General features: G+C 33.4%; 1 protein-coding gene across 1 annotated transcript in view; it reads left to right on the forward strand.

Annotated features, from left to right (window-relative positions):
• Nucleotides 1–23912, forward strand: part of LOC128211202 (glutamic acid-rich protein-like) — a 48580-nt gene that overhangs the window by 22889 nt on the left and 1779 nt on the right. Inside the window, exons 2-4 of the mRNA XM_052915698.1 lie at nucleotides 12954–13114; nucleotides 18695–20906; nucleotides 21373–21624. Coding sequence (XP_052771658.1) covers nucleotides 12954–13114; nucleotides 18695–20906; nucleotides 21373–21624 — 2625 coding nt within the window. The remainder of the gene's footprint in view (nucleotides 1–12953; nucleotides 13115–18694; nucleotides 20907–21372; nucleotides 21625–23912) is intronic.

A 23912-nucleotide genomic window follows, 5' to 3' on the forward strand; every position in this document is an offset into this window, starting at 1 on the left:
GTTTGGGGGGGGGTATACTGGAATCGGGTTGTCCGTCTGTCCGTCTGTCTGTCTGTCTGTCCATCTGTCCGTCTGTCCGTCCGTTGTTGTTTTTTTGTCCGGGATTCATCTTTGTCGTTATTGAACAAATCTTTTTCAAACTTTCAATTATTAATGACCATGATGTAAACCTGTGCCTCCGTGGATTTGGTCAGAGTCGCATGATCCTGAGTGGAGTTGTGGCCCCTTAATGAGTTAAATTGGGCAAAATTAGCTTTGTCCAGGATTCTTCTTTGAAGCTATTGAGCAAATCTTTTTCAAACTTTCAAATATTAATGGCCATGATGTAAACCTTTGCCTCCATGAATTTGGTGGGAGTCACATGATCCTGAGTGGAGTTGTGGCCCCTTAATGAGTTAAATTGGGTAAAATTAGTTTTGTTCGTCCTACTCCTTCGTCATTTTTGAATGAATCTTTTTCAAACTTTTAGCCATGGTGAGAACATTTGCCCCTGTGATTGTGGTTGGAATCACATGATCATGTCTCCAATTATGGCCCCTGAATAAGTTAAAATAGGCAAAAATTATACAGCTTTGTCTAGCCTAATCCTTGGTCATTTTTTCTCATTTCTTCTATAAATCTTTTTCAAACTTTCAGATGTCAATGACCATGATATGAACTGTTGAATATGTGATTTGGTGCACCTGTATTAATCAGAATGTTTGCATGGCCTTAAAAAGACCTTTAATTGATTTTGTCCTTAAAAAGACCATCAAAAGTCCTGAAGTTAGGTGCATACAGGCCTTAAATTTGTTACAATATTCGCTTTGGTGGCCTACTCCTTTGTCATTTTTCAATATATTTTTCTCAAACTTTCAGCTATCCATGACCATGATGTGAACCTTTGTATATGTGATTTTGTGCACCTGTATTATTTCCTTGCTACTCATGTGTGGGGGGGAGGTGGTGGGGGTGGGTAAACAGAAATTGGGTTGGCAGACTGTCAAATTCACCCGTCCACCTTCATACTATAGTGACCATTTTGTGATCTCTGCTGCAGTGCCATGGCAGTCCCTGATTCAGTAATAGGTATTCTAAATAAACTAAATAAATGTATTGCCTTGTGCTTTCTAATGATACCATAACTAAGGCCAGGGCAAACAACCTAGACAGGGAAGGGTTGGGCGGTATTCGTTAGCCTTTGGCTTACAGTTCTAGTTCTTGTTAGAAGAGTAACTTCTAAACTGACTCAATAGATTTTAAATCAATAACACACACCACATGATAGGTTGAAATGCAGTGTACAATATTCTCGGAGTTATGGCCTTTTTTTCAAAGAAATATTAAAGAAATATTTTTCCATTCCTGTGTTCAGGTGGAATTTGGGTGTTTTCGTCACTCCTGTGACAGGCCTAGTTTCATTTAAAGTCGAAAAACTCTCTAGAATGTAAACATAAATTATTCCTAAAAGCAATAATAATGTGGTTAGCTCCTGTTATAAGAGACTTATGATGTTTTTTGTGAAATTGGGGCCGGGTGTCAAGTCATAATGTAGTCAGTGGTGTACTGTGTAAAGGAAAATAAGGATGGTCATGAATATATTATCATTCCATTGAAACATTGAGTTTTGAGACATTTAAAGCAAAAAATCTAACTGGTTACCACAATACACTATTGTATATTTCGTTTAAGGAAGTTTTAGTGAGTTAAGTTTTGCTCAATGAAATAAGATACTTAAACATGTAACGGCTTATGATTTTAGAAAATTGAAGATGATATGTAGGTATAAATACCAGGTTATTTTTAGAAACATTTTGGGAATTCCAACGGAATCCCAGGTACAGTAATGAAATCATTAACATTATTCTTTTATCATACCTTGAAGACGAATAAGTAATAGAGTCATTTAAGCAGAACTTTTGAAGGTTAAATTATAAGGCTGTACCATTTTATTTTGCTTGTTTGTTTAGTTGATTTTAGTTAAGAAACATTTAAGCGAAATGAAAATTAAAACCCCCAGAAATGTTCAATTTTGTTAATAGGTGCCTGCATTATTTTAATGTGTTAACATTTTAACAGTTCTGATTATTTCTCAACAAAAATGTACCAAAACCATTTGTGCAAAGTGACTATGAACCACAGCTAATGGTGCCGTTTCGTCTGGAGGCAGTTGAAGTGGACAATTAAAAATACATATATATTTGTTATCTGAGCTATCAAATCATCGAATCATATTGACAACTATTCAGTACACATTTTAAATATTTATGTGACAATTATATTCAAATGAAAATTCAGCATTTACATTATATCATGCATCTGCTATTTATTTTTTTCCTGATATATCAGGTACAACCATTCAAGCAAAATTCAGTACCAAACTATGCGTTTTTTTTGTTGATATTCATTCTCATGAGAAAAGATATCAGAAAAGAGTAATTGAAAAGAGCTTAACATTATTATGATTGACAACATTTACAATGCTGAACCCTTTGAAAACTGCAGTTAGTGCATGAAAATCCATTCTGTTCTATAAGAACGAGAGAACCGGCTGTAAGGCCAAACTTAATTGGTATTTCTTTAGTCTTAGTCAGATTTTAGCACGGTGACTTCAATTTTTCCGAAAATGAAAAATATAAAAAAAAATAAGTAATCGCAACTATTTTTGCCCATATATTAATAAAAAAGTAAGTTTGATTTTTTTGATGCCCTTTAATTTTCAAAATATGTTTCCTCATCAAGCAATATTGCTTTACACAATGCAAACAAAATAAAGTTATATATGTCACTGATAATTTAGAGATGACCTATATTGGATTTGTCATGAGTCGTCGTATAATGCACAATTTTATTCAGCATCTTTAGGAAATATGTGAGTGAGCGAGCCTTATTTTGAAAATTAATGGGCTTCAAAGTAATCAAACTTGCTCCTTTAGAAATATACATTTTTTTTCATTTTGGAAATATTAGTGCCTTTCGCGCGCTTACAAACATACCTGGATGAGTTGAATAAAATTGTGTATTATATGATGCTGAGTGTCAGATTCCTTTTGATTACATGCTTTTCAAATAATAAATGGCAAAAACAACTATCCTGTTTTACCTGCTCTAGTTACGAAGCAATGCCATTTCCGGCGCTACATATAATGCAGAAGTAGAGTACCTGCAATAACTTTAAACCACTGATATAATTATTATCATTCGGTTTAATTCTGTTTATAAGTAGAATGTATCACTAAGATGATATCCATTAAGAAGGATGACATAAAAACACTATTCTTTTAACAATATTTGCTTTGCTACACACATTATGTCCTAAAAGTCATTAAAAATGTTTTTAATAAAATCAAGAAGAAAAATCACACTTTCCTCTAAAGATTTCGATGAAACTGTCCTTCTGTATTCAAATTAATCTTCATCATATATACAAAATGAAAAATAATTGTATGACTTGCTAGAATAGTGCCAATTAAAAAAACATTTTTGCAAATTAATTTGTTTACAAACATGCAGAGTGATAAATTTTCTGACAAAAAGTAATAAAGCATTGTTGAATTATATTATGTGTAATACAGAAAAAATATGTGATGACTTAATTAAACATGAAAAAAATAAGTATAGCATTGGAAAAAAAACGATATTTTAAAGAGTAGTTTTGGGAATCTTTTCTTAAATTCTGTAGCACCCTCACTACTTAACTGCGTCTTATACACTGAGCCGTTCTATCGTATAGTTACAAAGTCAAAACAACCATGTCCGAAAATACAAGTTTTATTGTTAGCAATTATTTATTTCTTCCTTCCAATTAATTTGTTCCATTAAACAAGAGCAAAGCTGACTCTCAGATCTTAACCAGGTATATTATCAAAATCCTAACCAGAAGCGGACTACTCAAGAACTCTCAAACTCTAAAACTCCCCCCCTTAAGCTCTGGATAAGTGTTTTTATATTTCGCAATTGACCCAAATTGCAGTTGACCATTCAGAAGTGTTTCCTAATTTTCCTTAATAGTTTAATGATATCAGGTGATACATTTGACCTCACGTGACCATACTCAAAGTATCTTACTGGCTATCGCCACAAAAAGGAGCTTGTCAATCAATATGTCTAGTGACTTCAAAGTGGACTAGACCAAACCCTTTTGATAGGATATAAGTAAACAAGGTAATTAAGCTCATCTCTGGACAGTAAATAAATTAGCCATTAGCGGTTGACCTTGGCCGATGCTGATAGATCTTCGATGGCACCAAGTAATATATGAGTTTATCAGAAAGCAGATCATTTCATAATTATTATTCAAGCCTTAGGGTCGTTATTAACATATGATAAAGAGATTAACCTTTCCATCTATTCTTAGGATACCTAATTGACACCTGCCAGTAACGGTAAAGAAGCTCAATGAAAATAACGCTATGGCATTTTGACCACTTAGTAGCTAAAGAAACGAGTAATGATGACCTTAGCAGGTTGGTGAGGGTCATTGTGTTACAAATCTTCCCTTGGCTAACAAAGTTATACTAATGGAATGACCGAAAATAGTGGACATGTCCAATCTGTCTCATAATGGTCCATTCAGGATGTGGTATATTTTATTTTTAATAAGTCTGGTTGTTGCTAATCTGGTTAGATGGTCAATAAAATAGCGTTATAAAAGGTGTGCCAGTGATGTGATGTTACATATATTAGTCACTGCAGGTATTTTGACAAGGCAATGAATCTGGTGTCAACTCCCACATTGTGCACGTCATTGGAACTTCTTGGACAATTAATACACACTAGCCCTGATCTTTGTCAGCATACAACTTGATGAGCATCTGCAACTTGGTTGTAGGTGGTGAGTGACTAGTCATGTTGTAACTGCAGCCTAGACAGTTACACACGATCTTGAGGGTACATATTAAGGCATAAGTGTAAAGTGGTTCATAAAAGCCGCAGGAAGTAAAAGTTTTAAATGTTATGAGGATCAGAAGTGCCAGTTCGCAGAAGAATAAGTCCAATAGTTAAAGCGCCACTTAAGTGACAGTTTAAAAAGTGCATCCCAGTACCAAGAAAAAGCACCAGCTATTTTAGGACAGTTAATAAAGTTATTGTTGTGATTTATTGCTGTAAGTTCTAAAGATAATTACAAACGATTGTTTGAATTTAGTCACTTCAATTTGCAATTATGTCTCCTAAAGTTGTTATCATACAGACAATTACATTTATTCTGCCAACTTGCATCAAATTCTTTTGGCCAAAATCTGTGAAACTAATTTTATAATTGATGTGGCCTATAGAGCAGATTAAATTACGGAAAAACCCAGATGGGATCCCAGTTGGACAGGAACGATCACATGACATGGTTTTGACTGCTATCTGATCAAGCCCTACCTGTAGACTGATAGACACTTAAATAACAGATATAACATACTGTAACAGATAATTGTATGATTACGATATTTGAAATTTTGATTAATAATGATAAATTAAACTGCCACTGATATGCAGAAGATAACATTTTATTGTGTTGGATCTTCGTGAAAGGTATTTATGGTTTTATTATATAATTAATTTAATTATCAGTTAATTAAGCTCAGTTTTAAGGGTTTACATTTGAACCCTGACACTTTTGACAGTTTAAATAGGGATTTTATATAAACATTGTTATTGAAGTTAGATGCATATCTTTTAGATTAAGTTGGATGCATGTCAGGATGGATGTTTTCAATTTTCAAGTGGCTCTTTAAGTAAGAAAAGGAATAGTAGCACATTGGATTGACAGTTTTTAAGGTAAAAAACATGAAATAAATACTTGAGATGAACTGCTGTGGTGTTTTGTATTTTAATACTGAACATTTAAGTTGTAATAGTTTATTTAAAAGAAATGGGGTAAGAGTGGTCTTAGACCAGTGGTATAGGTGTCTAGGTTGTGGGTTCGATCACCAACAGGGTTGGAGTGGTCCTAGAATAGTGGTATAGGTGTCCGCCTTTCAATCAAAAGATTGTGGGTTTGATTCTTGTGTAGTCTTATAAATTATATATATGTGAAATGAATACAGACAGACTCTTAATGTACGGTAGATAGACAAGTCTATTAGGGTGGTGTTACTGTTTAACATTTAACTTAGGCCAGAGTTTTTTTATCTTTAGATTTACGGGAGATTTTTAAAAAAGTTGGGTAAGGAGGAGGAAATAAAAATAAAAATAAAATGCATAAAATGTCCCAAAGGAGAAATAAATAAAAATAAAACGGATTTTTCTCCGATTTTTTTTATTTTTTAAAACTTCTTATATCATGAAGACAAAACACACCTTACTTGTGTCAGCTATTTTATAGGCTGAAAAAAGGGTGATAGATCACCATAAAGTTTCAAAAGCATAATTAAAAGGTCCTTTTAATGACTGAAAATATTGACCTCAACACTGTGAGTTCAAGCGCTCGTTGAAATTAATTGTATATATTTGTTCGAATGCATCTATGCATATGAGGTGCATATATTATCAACCCATGGATTTTATGAAACATGTCAGTGTAATAAAGAAGTTTAAATGGCCAATTCTAACCTTTTGCCCACAATATAAGCATATCCTTTCCATTGTGAAGTAATCAAACATTGAACACAGTTTCAGACACGGTTTAATAAGGAGGTCAAATGTGTTTTTCTGTCTTTAACGAAATAGCACCGTGACAATTTACCATGATGTGGTTTTTATATAGAAAATATAACCAAAAAAAAGTAGAAGCCCTGATGAAAATTCCTCTTCACTTCAAAGTTTGACAGGGCTTACGGATACACAGACAGAAAAAACCTACATTTATGTACTTTACCAAAGAAAATTCGGGAGCATTCAGATAAATTTTACAAAAACCAGGTCTAAGAACTGATTTTAGAATCAGTCCTGAAAAATATCCTTCTAATTCCAGCTATGCCCGTTGGCAATAAGAAACGGATAAGTTTGACTTCTTGCACTGACTGCCAGATATCTTATGTTCAGATTATTTCTGTTTTATCGGAAACACACATGCTATTATTACATCATTTTCAGTATTCTATAACGATTTAAATTCGAAATCATTATTAAACTAATTAACAACTACGAATATCACGATACCTTGTGTTTTTCTCTTCAAATATGTGATCGTGAAGCAGCGTGTTCAATGCTCCCCAGAGTCAAATTCAGAAAAAAATATCCATTTTGACTATGATGAACACGATATCATTTTGCTGTTTGTGTTTGTCAGAAGCTATACATTTTTGCGCTGTAATCCAATTCATCCTTGTTAATATACGACGTGCGCCAACGACTTTTAATAGACAATATACAACCCACGAATTTCTGTCTCCTTATTTTGACCGGAAGTTTCGCAATCATTCCACGAAAAAATCACAATAAACACGCTTTAAGTTCACCACGGTTTGATTTAAACAATGAAACATAAACATCGGAACGTTTTTTGTAGTAAAACATTCCTATATAGCTGCAGAAATTGCGAGAAATAAGGGGTAGACAAAGTACTTTCACTTTTGACAGGACGTTGCTATGGTAACGGGTACCTCTTCTGTTTCCCCGCGTATTTCCGACTGGTTTACGTGGTTTGTGCAGTAAAAAGACCGATAATGAATGACAATTGGTACACCAGTTGGTTCTGAGATATGGGTTATAGAACACTAATTTTATTTTGTTCTTAACATTGGAGCAACGTTCGTCGGAAAAAATAAAAATAAAACTACGAAAATGAATTTTATTTTTATTTGGGTTTTGCAATATTTAGGTACGGCGCTCCCGTAAATCTAAAGATATAAAAACTCTGGCCTTACTGCGCAGTATAACTATTGGGCAGTACATGTATATCAAACAAGGTTTAACTATTGACTGCCAATATTTTGAGTAACAGAATAACTATAATAGCTTTACTTTTTGAGGTTACTGTCTGCGGTATCAAATTTCCACATTTTCCTTATTTTTTTCAATTGTTTTGGATCAATTCCAATCAACAGACCAATTTGCATGAAATTAAACACATACAGCTAAAGGCACTGGCTATCATCTGAAAAGTTCTACATGAGAATAAATGTTAATAAATCAATTAATTTTCAACATTTTTGTCTAGAACATTCTAGATTTATTTATTTTGCACTGTGATTAGATGAAACAATAATAAAAGAATGGCAAGTTAACATTTACTTGTTTATATAAGGGGTCATACTCATTTGCGTAAACTTTGGAATAAAAGGCTAAATAAATTCAAATCTAACATAGATTTCCTGTACTTATAAGTCCATAGAAATGTTCTCACTGTCTTAAATGTATGCTGTTTTATTAGAATATAAAATGGGTATGTGAGGGGTAGGTGGGTGTGTGTGGGTGGGGGGGTAAGCACTCTAATACACATTTAAGCATAAAGTTATTCCCCAAGGGAGCTTGCCCATGAGGCTGGCAAGCGGGGTATGAACATTGTTTACAGTGTCTTGCTATGGGCTTATCAAACCTTATCCGGACAAAGCAATAATATACATGTAGACATGACTTCAGGATATAACTATATATTTGTACTATATAATGACAATTTTTTATGCTTAAGTCTGATATCTTTTCTTTCAATTTGATTTTTAAGTGTTTTAAAACCCCAATGATGTCGAGTGTTTTTGTAAACATTTTCCACAAGTAGCAAATGATACCCTAACACATATCAGCGTTTATGATTGGCAATTTATTGCTTTTCTGAAGGTGGTTTTTTTTTGTGATAAAAGATTTCAGGGTTTAAATTGCTGATCATTATAATTGCTGGCATGCATTTAACAAGATTTTTAAGGAATACTGATTTGAACTATTTCTCTTCTTATGTACATGTATAATTAATGGAATTTATTGTGTGTCAACATAATATTATAATCCTGGCATTGAAATGCATTATAACTGTTATCCATGAACCACCTTTGTGGAATAGAGAGTTGAACATAATGCAATATGCATATTTTATATCTGATTATATAATACTCTGCTTGTAGACTGCGTTCATTAATAGGCTTGTTTAATTATTTATTACATTTTGTAATACGACTGCCAATTCAAATCTTCATGAAAACAAGAAACAAACAATAGATTAAAACAAGAAATTACCAATTCAATATTTTATTGTATTGGCAAATACATTCAAAGCATTGCCATAAACATTGAGAAAGCAAGCATGGTGGTAAAGTTTACTGTAAATCAACTTAGAATACAACCTCACATTTTCAGCCAATGAAACTTCAGATACTAGGCTTAATTATGAAGGTTTCAACTTCTGTGGGTGTTTAAAAGGTCCGTCAGCCTTCTGCCACTCATCCCTCCTGTGTCAGATTTTGCATTGGCAAGTGTCAGTCAATGAGATTATGTATACTAATTCAGTTAGATGACCTGAATTAAAATCTTAATGATAAAGAAGGGCTTGTTTGCTGCGTTGTCTTAATCTGAATGTTGTTGACAATAACGTTACAAATTGGGCCACACATGGCCAGTGTGTATAACAGCTAGGCATATGATCATTATATTCTAAGTTCAGGATAAAATGGACAAAAAGGTAGGAAATGGTATTTATTTTTAACACCCGGCTCATTGCATTTGGTACATATTCTATTTTCCCTTTCCAGTGTAACAGCATATTCTATTGGACATGACCATTGAGAGGTACAGTGTATGCATACAGTTTAACACGTGAATATTGTTACACAATCATTTCTTTGTATTTTGAGGATTACAGAAATAATAAACAATTACCAGTATTTAGGAGGTTGGGAGGGGGATAAGCTTATAATTTAGAAGGCTTTGATAATATAACAAGGGTAGTCAAATGAAGCCAATTATGTCCCCACCAGAGTATTACAAGCTGCTATAATTATAAGTGAAAGCTGTCTGAAGAAACAGATTTATATTACATAATCAAAAAGAAAATATACTGTAAATGTGGGATCATGTTCAACTATTGAAAATTAATCAATATCTTGTAGAACAGTTTTAGTATGGGAACTATGTCAAAAGGACTATATTATAATAGTAACTTAAAATAAAACTTAAAAATGGTTTGAGTGAATACTAAAATAGGGTACTTTTCAAAAATACTTGACTTAAGAGTTGACATGATAACTGTGGATCATTCGGATGAATAAATGCACATGGACTTTCAGTAGGTAATTATCGAGGGTCGTTTTTAAAGTCGCCAGTTAATTTGAAAGTCAAAAACAATTTTATGCATGTATTTTTTATCTTCAATCATTTTTTTTCACAGACTGAAAATCTGATATCAGATATTTTTTCCCAGGATGGAAATTTTGGCATTTGATGAATAAATAATTCATATCCAGAAAATTAATTATAAGGTGTTTTTTCTAATTTTAATTGTTATAATTAATTTTGTTGTTTTTATAGTAACATAAACTGTCATTATCTTGTATTGGATAGAATATCTGAATTATTTTCTGATATTATTATATCTAGTTATAAAACAGCTCATAATATCATAATTAGTATTTGTTAAATTAATTTGAATTATGCATGGCCACATGTGTAAATCAAAGGTAGTAATTGTTATATTTATTGTTGTTGTGATCAAGTGGGAAAATTGTTTTGTATTGTTTTATGCAATTAATAAAGGAATGAAATGGAAATCATAGTCTTTGAAGTATACAGACACCTGCTTCATGTACACATGTTCTTAATTACTGGACATACTGGATCTGCTATAATCAATTGAATGGTAACATGGTATTCAAGTATCCTACTAAGATCAAAGCATATAGCATAAAGGTGTGAATAAGATACTTATAAAATGTTATACTTCTGAGTAAAATTTTTATATAGAGTCAAAATTTATAACTATCCTGAAGATGAGATATGTAAACATTTGAACTTGAATGGATTAAAAATCATTATAACGGCATGATAAGCAAACATTAGCAAAATAACATATTTCTGTTTACCGGCATTCCGTAATCGTAAATGTGAGTACTTTGGAAAAAAAGCAGTCAATATTTTTTTATGCAATATAACAATGGAAGATAAAAAAATAATTTGAAAGTGGACTTGTGTCGCATTAATAATTAGTGGTGGGTCGATTATCGACGTTTGTCGATTACTCATTGCCGCGGGGTGAAAATCAAAGGTCAGCTACAACATTTTGCATTAAGTATTGATTAATCTTATACTGTTTTTGTTTTGTTGACAATTTGACATAAATGTACTTTTTGTTCGTTGGAAAAGGTTAAAAAGTTCTACATACATATTTCCCTTCTTGTTTTTTCATTATTATTAATTTTTTTATGAATTAAGTTTGGGTTTATTTACCAGCACATACTTTCTTGATGCAAAATGAAACAAAATGTAGTCTTTTAAATTTTCTGATAATTCGATTATTTGGATTAAATAGTCGTTCTGTTGTCCGAATAATCGATAATGAAAATTCATCTGATTGCCAATCACTATTAATTATAAAGGTTAAGAATATGACATCACACATTTTATAAATTTAGCGTGACAGAGAGACGTGGTGACATAATATGAATGTTGGTAAATATTTTAAAAAAGCATTTGTTATACGCAACTCATTTATTAATAATACAACTTATATACTTAGTAGTTAAGAAAATTTCTCTCACTGCCAATGTCAACATGTCTTCAATTTACATTAAAAAAAATCCTTTGTTAAATTTTATTATATAATATTATGTATTTAAGTTTAGATACATGACATGTTTAAATATATAACTATTATGTTTTACGACAATTTACTCTTGTATAAGTCGAATAAACTGTCTGGTCTGTTCTGTTCATTATATTGGTGACGTTGATTGTTTTCATTCTTGTTAATCCAAATGACTACAGGGCGTATTTGACCATTTGTATCTAACAGTATCATTACAATATAACTTTATTATAACTGGATGTTTTTAATTTCCGGATTTGACCACACAACAATCATTTATAGAAACATTGACCACAATATTGATGGCCACTCCTTTCACACTTGACACTTTGCCCTTTTTTGTTCGCCAATGAAATCTGTATTGTGTTTGAAGTTGGAAAATTATATCTCATAAAATGCGTAAAGGATTTATTTAGCTAGAGGGTTAGGGTAGGGTGCTGCACCCTGTCCTTTTTGGAAGCACCCTCTTGCCCTGACATGGAGACCAGAATATGCACCCTCCTGGCTTCAACTTAGAACTAAATGCTTATGATAATGAAATAATTTCTTTCGTTTTAAATTTGACTTGAAATATGATTATGAATTATAACAAACTTCACAAATTTAGTTTAAACCTAATATTTCTTCAAATGAGCACAATTTCTAACATTTTCTATGAAATTCATATTATGCTTTAAATATTCAATAAATGCCGGAAACAATGTGTCCTTCGGTCAATCACCACCCTATATCTCTTTCAGCAGCACCCTTTCCTTTTAAAAACATGGCTTAAAAACCCTAGCATAGATGCCTTGAAATGGAGAAAATATAACTGTTAACAAACTGTTAATAAACATTTAAAGTCAGAATGACAACAGGGATATTGAAATAAAAAAAATTGAAATATGTAACATGTTTTAACTTGCTTGTTTTCAGATAAGAAAATCCAACGATAATGCATATTACATATTTACAATGCATAATATCGTTATCTGATGGGAATAAGGCCAGACTAAACATTTATTGGTTCAGGTTACCTGAACTTACCTTTGAATAGGTGCTGACCCTACCGTTTTTGAAAAAAAGTGTGTTTTTAACATGTAATTTAAAACCTTTAAAGGTTATACAGCATCTACACCATTCCCCAATGATGACAATAGCATTCTTACATAAAACCTAAATAAAGAATAAAAGTAAAAAAAAGCCTACCTACCCTACCTGTTTTTGTAAAGGATGTCACTCTAACCAAACCATTTTTTCTTTGGACTAAACATATTTGAACAATTATAAAACTGATTTAAAAAATTACACATTTTTCCTTATATATTTTCAGATCATTGATTCTAGTAAAGAAGAAGACTCTGATGACGACGACGATGACGATGATGATGATAAATGGTTCATTCCCCGGAGAAAAAGCCCAATGAAAATGATTGACGAAACGCTGCCGAAGATATCTTTCCGTGCACGAAAGGACAGAAAAGCAAGAGATAGGTGTGTACTGAGAAATTATTGATGTTTGCGAACACCTGAAAGCTGATTTAGATTATAATGTATATACTTAGTCAACGAGCCCGCTTGATAAATGAATATTATATCTTTTATCATTGTGACTTGCAGTTGTACAACTTAACATGACATCATCCCTGTCTGCAGAAAACACATTATAATCTAAATCAGTTAAGACCATAACTCAGTGTCTGAGAGGTCAAGATAATGTTTCTCTGGTCAGACGAAAACCTATGACTCTTGGGTGAGAAGTAGACATCTTTTTGCTAGGTCACTCTGAACCCCCTCAGGAAATGGTTGATAAATAGTACCATATATTTCCATGAGTAAAATTGTCTTCTTTTATTATACAGCTGGCTTTCAAGCGGGCCCTTCTTTTCAGACTTTTTCTCTTGTATTTTGTTGTAGGTGGGGGATTGGCTATCATGATGTGTAAGATGCCTAGATATGTTTTCTAAAATTATTATTAACAATTTAAACAGATATATATATAAGAGTGGATAGTTTTAGATATGATGTGAGAAGGTTTTAGTGAAAAATTAAGTGGACGAGACTCAAATTTAAATGATACTTTAAGAAACTGAAAGCTGCACTCTCATAGATTGACCGTTTTGACAAAGTCTATCTGTGAGAGTGCAGCTTAAAAGGGATGATAATTTTTCATTGGGAAATAATATAGATTAAAAAAACAACCACACCTTTTTTACTAAGTTGTACATGCATTATCTTGAAAGAAAAAAATGTTTTTGTTCATGGCGCAAATGAATATATTACAATTAAAGACTATAATCTAGATTTACTGTCTACATCTCTCTGATAAAAAAATTGGCAGGCATTCAACAAGGTGACACACAAATCTACATCTAGGTTTATCAATACTAGAACCATTTCACAATTTGTCTATATAGTGCATGCTTGCTTTATGTCAGGTGTAGAAATATGGAATGTATTTAGCTTAAGTATGGCCTTTCAGCAGCTCTCCTTAGCAGCATTGAAATATTAATGAGAAAAAAATCTTATATTAAAGGTGCTGTTTGGAAAATTCTTTGAATATTTATTATGATGGGATTGTACAAACATCATTATTTATAAGATTATTATGAATCTGAGCTTGACTGAGCTCAAGGATGAGGATAATATACAGGTCGGATTAATGACATTCATTCAGGTGTGTCCATGCATCTTAACAGGTTGGTTAACATGTATTATAATGCATTTGTAGTCGAAAATAATACTGAGTCTAATAAAATGTTGATATGAATAAAGTCTGAACTCCAGGCTTTAAAGATTGGGATGATGTTAACTAACATCTTAAGTCTTAGTTTGAGACTCAGTCTTGAGTCTTAGTTGAGACTCAGTCTTGAGTCTTAGTTGAGACTCAGTCTTGAGTCTAAGTTGAGACTCAGTCTTGAGTCTTAGTTGAGACTCAGTCTTGAGTCTTAGCATGAGACTCAGTCTTGAGTCTTAGTTGAGACTCAGTCTTGAGTCTTAGCATGAGACTCAGTCTTGAGTCTTAGTTGAGACTCAGTCTTGAGTCTTAGCATGGGACTCAGTCTTGAGTCTTAGTTGAGACTCAGTCTTGAGTCTTAGCATGAGACTCAGTCTTGAGTCTTAGCATGGGACTCAGTCTTGAGTCTTAGTTGAGACTCAGTCTTGAGTCTTAGCATGGGACTCAGTCTTGAGTCGTCTTGAGTCTAAGCATGAGACTCAGTCTTGAGTCTTAGCATGGGACTCAGTCTTGAGTCTTAGTTGAGACTCCGTCTTGAGTCTTAGCATGGGACTCAGTCGTGAGTCTTAGTTGAGACTCAGTCTTGAGTGTTAGCATGGAACTCAGTCTTGAGTGTTAGCATGGGACTCAGTCTTGAGTCTTAGCATGGGACTCAGTCTTGAGTCTTAGCATGAGACTCAGTCTTGAGTCTTAGCATGAGACTCAGTCTTGAGTCTTAGTTGAGACTCAGTCTTGAGTCTTAGCATGAGACTCAGTCTTGAGTCTTAGTTGAGACTCAGTCTTGAGTCTTAGCATGAGACTCAGTCTTGAGTCTTAGTTGAGACTCCGTCTTGAGTCTTAGCATGAGACTCAGTCTTGAGTCTTAGTTGAGACTCCGTCTTGAGTCTTAGTTTAAGACACCGTTTTAAATCTTAGTTTTAGACTCAAACTTGAGTCTTAGTTTGAGACTCAGACTCAGATAAAAGTTTTATTTTTGTTCTTTAAATGCTTCAAGAGAAAATGTGGTTAAAATCAGGCACATATTTTGCCTTTAAAATTTCTAGTATAAATATTTCGAAAGATGAATTCAGATTTCTTAGCCTGAGTCTTGAAAGAAGTTAATATTGGCCCAGGGGCCATGAATATGAACAGTCTTTAGACTGAGTCCAGACTCAAATGGTAGTTATATCTAAGCTTAATTTTATTAATTTTTGGAATTGATTAATAAATACCAAATAATTCATTGTATCACTATTTTGCATGTGTCAACGGGCAGTAGAGCTGCGGGCAAAATTACAGCAAACTCAAACAACAGAGCAATAGATGCATATCATCATTAATGGACTGACATGATCTTTATGCCAGAATAATGAAAAGTGGTGTGACACGAATTGACAGATACAGTACACCAATGTACATAATTACAATAAAATACCAATATGCAATCCTAGTGTCATAAAGATAGGTAAAGGGATAAACAATGTGAATGGAGATTTAGTCCTGTGGATATATGAAAAATATTACTACTAAATTGGTTATTATAAAGTACAGGTGTAATATGGTTTATGTTGAAATGTAAACAATGAGGGAGGAAGAATGAAGGATTAATTTGATTGGTTAGTTCATATTGATTATTAGCTAAAAACTACTATAACTTCTTTCAACACTAAATACCTAACACAACATTAGTTACCTGATATAGGGATTTTATGGGGCAAACTAAGTTTTGCTATATGTAAAGTAATATAAAGATAATGATAGTTTTGACAGTTTTTTTAAATATGATGAATTAAACACCCTTCAAGACATGCTTGAAATGAGCTTGACCATATTGTTACATTTATGCTGGTCAAGTGAAAATGTTTTTCTTCCCTGTCCATGCAGTATCAGCTATAATTTGGTCCAGTATCGCCAGGAATGGCATTCTTCTATTATAGATTCTGAAAAACTTAAATTTTACTCTTGTTTTAAATCAAGTTTGTGCCATGAAATTTACTTAGACTGCGTCAATATACGCAAATATAGAAATGCTCTTGCGTGTTTCCGATGCTCATCACATAACCTTGAGATTGAATATGGTCGATACTCTTAATATTCATCGTGATCAAAGGTTTTGTAAATTATGTAAAAATGTTGTTGAAACAGAATACCATTTTTTGCTCAAATGTCCTTTTTACTCTAATATTAGGAAAACATATTTACCAAAGAAATATTATGAAAATGCCACTTTTAACAATGGTATCATCTTGATGCGTACAAAACATGAAAATTTGTGAAGGGATATTGCTATGTATATATACTTTGCTTTGCAACATAGAAATACTTTACTACAAGCGTTGTAAAAATGTTACAAGTAATATTAATACTTACTTCAGTATTTTGTGTACTTTTGTTTGGTAATGATATTAATTGTGTAACATCTGTAATTACTTGTGATCTCGGGGGCCGTTGAGATGTGTGCCTGACGTATCGGTGGGTACCACTAGATCAACCACACCTGCGTGGGTGACGTCTCGATGACTTAGACGGGATGCAAGTTATTGCAGGGGTGTTTCCTGTGCTAGAGTATTGTGTATAGTATTTTATTACAATGTGCACTCTTTAGATCCCTTCTATTTCGTTTCGAAAAGGTATTTAATGCATGCTACACATTCGAATCTGTATTCCAACTTGCACTTCTTTATTTCTTAACTCTTTAGCTTTTGTGTTTTTTTTTGTTTTTTTGTTTTTTGTTTTTTTCTTTTGTTCTTTTTTCCATTCTCTTGTTGGTTTCTTGTGGGATTTTCCTCTCATTTGTTTGTTTTGTAATTGTGTTTGTATTATATTGTACATTGTTCAACCGATGTTACCATTGTTGCTTTTGCACATTTGTAATATACATATTTGTTGTCTTGGGCCGGTGGCCTTTAGCAAATAAAATATTGAACCTTGAACCTGGTCAAGCGTGTGGCTGAGTTGAAAGTATTGTTTATTTCTTATGAATATTGTTTAACATGAAAAATATGGTAATGTTTTTACTTTTTCATTTTGAGAACTACCATATCCATAAAATAAATATATATATTTTTTTATTTTATTTCTAAAGTCTATGAAAAATGTTCATTCAAGTCCTGCACAGCCAATATGAAAATTAATCGTCAAATATTTGAAAGATATTGCCGAATTGGTCCAAAGATAATAATAAAAAAACTGTTATTTGATACTATTAAACTACATTACATATAGCTTGACAACACCTTACTTTTGTCTTTAAATATTTTTGCGGCAGTATTATAACAAACACAATGGTACAGCTGACTCATAGACTATAAATTTGGTTTGAAAAATATTTTGTATTGATTTAAAAATATTTTGTTAAGGCCGTTATTGCCGATGGTAATATGATATTTAAGACTGACAAAAATATTGGCTTCACCTGTTATTTCAGTGGTATTAAGAAAGGACTATTAGAAATAATTAAACGTAGGTGTTGAGTGCCTTCCAGTAAACAAACAAGCTTTGTCATCTTGACTTTGATTCTTTAAATAATAGCACAAAATATAGGGTGTAACGGGATATTCCAACTGTGTGTTACAAATGATCAGTCAAAACATTGGCCTAATGTAATCATCGTTGTATTCTTAGGAGTTTAATATCCTATTATTGGCACATATGTGGAACTGTATGGCAGATTTGATGCAGTTGAGGCACTAGGTATTTAAATTTGTACTCTCACTGAATAATAGTTTTGACACTTTTTAAATTTTTGTCTCAGAATCAGCTGATTTAGGCATCATGCAATGCCTCAATTTAGTCATATTATATAACTAAAAAATGGAACAGGTATCAATTGTTTGGAAAACGGCTGAAAACTTCAATTTTCTTAAAACGTTAGTAATGCTTTAAGCCATAAACATCATTTTTTCACCATAATTTAATATGAAAAACTGAGATCTAATCTTTAGTCAGCCTTCTGAAATCACTGGTATCCGGATATTTTCGCAAATTGGCTCGTTCCTAGACAAAAAAAAAAGTTGTCAAAATGTTTAATCTGTGAAAGTGCAGCTTTAAGCAGATGAAGACATAAAGGTATATCACTTATGCAATGTTTAATTTACTAACATTTACATTTTCAGTGATGAAAGTGAGAACATTCTGCTTCTGCTTTTAAGTGCATGGATTTTAATGGTTCCATTGTTAAGTTTATTTGAACACCATGCAGGTTTAAAAGTTACACATATAATGAGAAACAAAAGACCCCTGTGGAAAGCTATAAATTATACATAGGTAAAGATCTTCTATGCTTACAGCAGTTGACAAATATCAATAACTATCTTGGTTTAATCGATTTACATTAGAAACAATTTTATTTATTGAAGGCCACATCATGAGAAGAAAAAGATTGAAACACCCATCATTGTGATTGGATCGTCTGGAGAGGATTCAGAGACAAGAGTACCACCTCTTCCAGATCTAAATGTACATGGGAAAACTGCTGAAAAACTGCCTGCCAGTGGGGAACTGAATGCACTGAATTATAAGAGAAAACGTGATGAAAAAATGTTTAGTATCAAAAAAAGGCATGTCTCGGTGTTAAAACGGAAAGAGGAATTGAGAAAGGAGTATGAGAATTTACAAGGTGGATTGTTTGATGTTTCGTCAGATAGCGATTGTATTGTTATCTGTTCAGAAAAAATCCTGCATTCGCAGAAAACAAGTAAAAAAGATTGTCATGGAAGCATAGTTACTTTCAACAAAAAGCTAGAAAAAGATGAGACAAAGTTTTCCATTAAGAAAGAGAAAAAAGTGTCGGAAAAAGTGAAAGCAGGCATTAAACGTTTGTTATCTGATACAACATTTAATAAACCTGAAAAAAAGGAAAGACATAAAGTCATCAGGTCTTTAAGCGAGGACTTTGTCAAATTAAAAAGTAAAGCATTTGCATTACCAAAAGACAATCATGAAATGGACAATGATGAGGAAAAAAGAAGAGAAAGCAAAGAGGAAAAATGCAAGAAAGAAAAAAGAGAAAGATCAGAGGAAAAAGAAAAGAAAGAAAGAAGAGAAAGTTATGATGAAAGTAAAGAAAATTATATTAAAAAAGAGGACAGTTTGAAGAAGGTGACATGCAGTGGTATATTACAATCACATCAACGAAGGGTATTAAAGAAATGCTCAGTGGTTTTGAGAAAATTAACTGAATCGGAAATTAAAATGAAAGGAAGTCCAAGCCGTAGACATTTCACCGATGTTTTTCATTATTCTGACATTAGTGATGATGATTTACCTGACCTTAACCCGAACTTTGATATCAGAACAGAAAACTATAGTGATATCAGTGACATTGACGATGCAGAATCAGTTTCATCAAGAATTGCAGAGATGCCTCTGTTGGAACCCATGAAAAATCTTTCAGAAATGGATTTAAATTTAGGCTACATAGACATGCCAGAAATTTCTTCAGTCAGTCCTTCTCCAATGGTATCCTCATCGGTCAAACATCAGATCTACATCCCCCAGTGTATAGCAATATCATCGGAATCCAACGACTCAGATTCTGTCATCTCCATTCCTCGATCAAGCTTTTTAGAAGAAAATGTTGATAAGAAGGGAATGGAAGATTGTCATGGAGATGACTTAATAGATAATCCTGTTGTTATTACTTCATCTAGCAGTGATGTTGATGAAAACTCTGAAGAGAATGTTGATAGTGAAAACGATGATGATGATGATGATGATGATGATGATGATGATGATGATGATGATGATGATGATGATGGTGATGATGAGAATGATGAAACAATAACTGAAAGTAAAGATAATAAGAGCATTAAAGGTGGGAATAGTGACAAGAGTGAAAGTGATGACAACATATTTTCCAAATTCAGCTCATTCACTTTTTCAGGGAGTTCATCAGCATTTTCAAAAGTTTCACCAGCGAAATCCACACTTAGTTCATATAATAGAATAACACCCAAACACAATGTACTGAAATCTAATACCTCAGGAAACATTGCAAATATACTTTCGTTTTTAATGCCACAGCATCATAATATGTTGGATGCGTGCTTAGAAGAAGATGACAGTATTAACTTAATGCATTATTTGGAATTTCTTGAGAATTTTACTACAAAGTTTTCATTGCCAACTGAGGTTACAAAATCATTAATGAGGACTGCATTTTTTCAACCTGCTGATAGAGTAGATCTTGTGCAAAGGTCATATTCATTGTTAAAACTGTGTAATAATCGTCAAAATGGTGCTATGTACATGGATTTGGATTTGATAGAGGACAGTTTATCAAAAGTGTACGGAACAGAGAAATCCTCGGACTACACAGTATTACTTCAGCGAACTCTTTTCCTCAAATTATCAGTGGAAATCCTTCGGAAAGATCTCTACAACCGTGATCTGTATGATACGAAAGAGATCAGAAAGAGCTATGCCTATAAACTGCTCTCTTATGATGTGGCGTCCAGCAAGAAAAGGCTAGTATATTACATTAATCAGGCCTTGCATGCAGGACAGACGTTGACTGCCAGGTTTGAGGGAGCTGTTAAGGACATTCCACACATCTTACCAATACTGCAGGTTTGTGGAGATTTTTTTTTAACTTGCATCTACTGAACAGCTTCATAATAAATTGAATATCAAAATGTTACAATTTTGAAAAGTTGAAATTCAGGATACAAGGGGAGCCAATATCACTGAAGTTTCTCTCTGAGTTTAGAGGCCATAATATTTTACTAGTTTGCTGACACATGTTCAGATTCTTTTATTTTTTCCCCAATATTTAGGCATTTTGTTTGGAACTATATTTTATTTTCTAAAAGTCATTGTTTGTGTTGATGACATAGTTGTGTTAGCTTAATTTGTGTAATATTTTTCAAATTTAAAGTGTTCATGAGTTAAAATTTCCCAAAATGAAAATGGCTGGTCTCTGAAAAAGCCTTGCCTTAATTCATTGTTTCTCCTTGCAACAATAAGCTCTCTTAATAGACACTATATTATTAATGCTTCGTTTTGAAGAAAATAAATAATGTTTTTATACCTGCAGGAGTTGTTAGCCTTGAGCATAGACGTCAGCATAAGCTGTGTAGATGCAGCCACAGGCTTGAGCGAAGATCTTGTTGGGACATACACTTTCCTTCCTGACATTGCAAGCAAGGAGCACCTGCTTACCTCCGTTACCTCCCCACTGCTGCAGTACAAGCTTGTACAGACCATGTTGGAAACACAGTATGATCAGTACCTGCCCTTGCCTGCGTTTCCAGAATCACTTCAGGGTGTAGTGGACTCCTTCTTCGAGGTAGAAGATCTTGTGATGAATTATTTTGAAATAAGGTTGTTATATGTTCGTCCTAAACAAGCAAATGGCCTTGTAGATTTGTTTGCTGACTGTTAGCTTCAGCTCCTTTTTGATATAATGTCTAGAGAGTGTGTAGAAGACAGTTTGATGTTGCATTCGCCATCTGTCTTTCTGGATGTCAACAAATTTTGTCAATGCAAAAATCTAAAACTGCTGGAGGGATTTTGATGAAACTTCACAAGAATAAAAAGTACCAAGCCTAGCTGTGCATTAACATCAGCATGTTCTGCTCAGGTAATTTTTCACAGAGTAATAGCCTTTTGTGTTTTTTTACTAATACTTCTCTTGGAGAGATTTTGACCAAACTTCACAGGAGTAATAAGTATCAAGCCTTGTTGGGCATATTTCATTTTTTGGGGGAAATTTTTAACAGAGTTTATGACCCTTTGATTTTTTAAATAAATTGCTAATAGTGATAAGGTTATCCCCAAAAAAATATCCAAGACTCCTGAAATTACTTTGATGAAACTCAATAGGAATGAAAAAAAACAATCATTGTTTTGCATTAACAACAGCTGTAATTTTTCACTGAATTTCACTGCCCTTTGATTTGTTTTAATATAGTGGATCTGAGATTAACATGTCGGTGCAAAATTTCCAAACTGCTGGAGCGATTGAAATAGAACTTTAAAGGCCTGGTTGTGCATTTGGACATGTTCTGCGCGTGTACATTTTTAGAGTGTTTTTTTTTTTTTACATAAAGTGCACTTTATTTCCACCCCTCTATTTCTCAGCAACCTCAGTGACTGGCAGGAAATCACTGAATTGAGATATTTTTATAGTTCCAGTTTGGTTGGCAAAACATTCTGTGCCAACAGTGTTCTGCAAAACTATGTATATAAACTATTTACATTAGCTAAAAGAAGGAGCATATCAATTTCATGGATTTTTAGCTTGACTATTCGAAGAATAAGGAGAGCTATACTACTCACCCAAGCGTCGGCGTCTGCGTCGGCATCGGCGTCTGCGTCACCCTTGGTTAAGGTTTTGCGTGCAAGCACACATAGGTTAATATCTCAGCAACTACTTGAGGTATTGCATTGAGACTTTATACAATGGTACTCAATCATCCAACCTACTTAATTAACCAAGTTAGATAAATCTAGTTTGCATTTATTGCCAAAAATAGGCCTTTATTATTATGCCCCCTTTTGAAAAAAGTGGGGTATATTGTTTTGCACATGTCGGTCGGTCGGTCGGTCGGTCTGTCTGTCTGTCGGTCGGTCGGAATACCAAATGGTTTCCGATCAATAACTTGAGAACGCTTTGACCGAGGGACCTCATACTTGGTATGTGTATTGGTCATCACCAGCAGATGAACCCTATTGATTTTGAGGTCAGTGGGTCAAAGGTCAAGGTCAGTGTGACCTTTACATGAAAAACGGTTTCCGATCAATAACTTAAGAACGCTTTGACCCAGGAACCTCATACTTGGTAGGTGTATTGGTCATGACCAGCAGATGAACCCTATTGATTTTGAGGTCAGTGGGTCAAAGGTCAAGGTCAGTGTGACCTTAACATGAAAAACGGTTTCCGATCAATAACTTGAGAACGCTTTGACCCAGGGACCTCATACTAGGTAGGCTTATTGGTCATGACCAGCAGATGAACCCTATTGATTTTGAGGTCAGTGGGTCAAAGGTCAAGGTCAGTGTGACTGTAAGCTGAAAAAAGGTTTTCTGATTGTCCATATTTTATTTAAGTGTCCAAATCCTACTAACAATTTGGCTCCCAAGGGGGCATAAATGTTTCACTAACATCTCTTGTTTGACTTAGAAATTCTGGTTAAGGTTTTGCGTGCAAGCACACATAGGTTAATATCTCCGCAACTACTTGAGGTATTGCATTGAGACTTGATACAATGGTACTCAGCCATCCAACCTACTTAATTTACTAAGTTAGATAACTCTAGTTTGCATTTAATGCAAATAATTGCCCTTTATTATTCGACTTAGAAATTCTGGTTAAGGTCTTGCATGTTAGCACACATAGGATATTATCTCAACAATTACTTGATGTATTGCATTGAGACTTTATACAATGGTATTCAACCACCCAACCTAATTGAATAACCAAGTTAGATAACTGTATTTTGCAAATAATGGGCCTTTATAATTACACTTAAAAATTCTGGTTAAAATTTTGCATGTAACCACATTTATGTTAATATCTCATGTATTGCATTGGAATCTAATCTAACAGTGATCCATGCATGTTTCGCCAAAACT

Source organism: Mya arenaria, chromosome 12 (assembly GCF_026914265.1).
Source record: "Mya arenaria isolate MELC-2E11 chromosome 12, ASM2691426v1".
NCBI lineage: Eukaryota > Metazoa > Mollusca > Bivalvia > Myida > Myidae > Mya > Mya arenaria.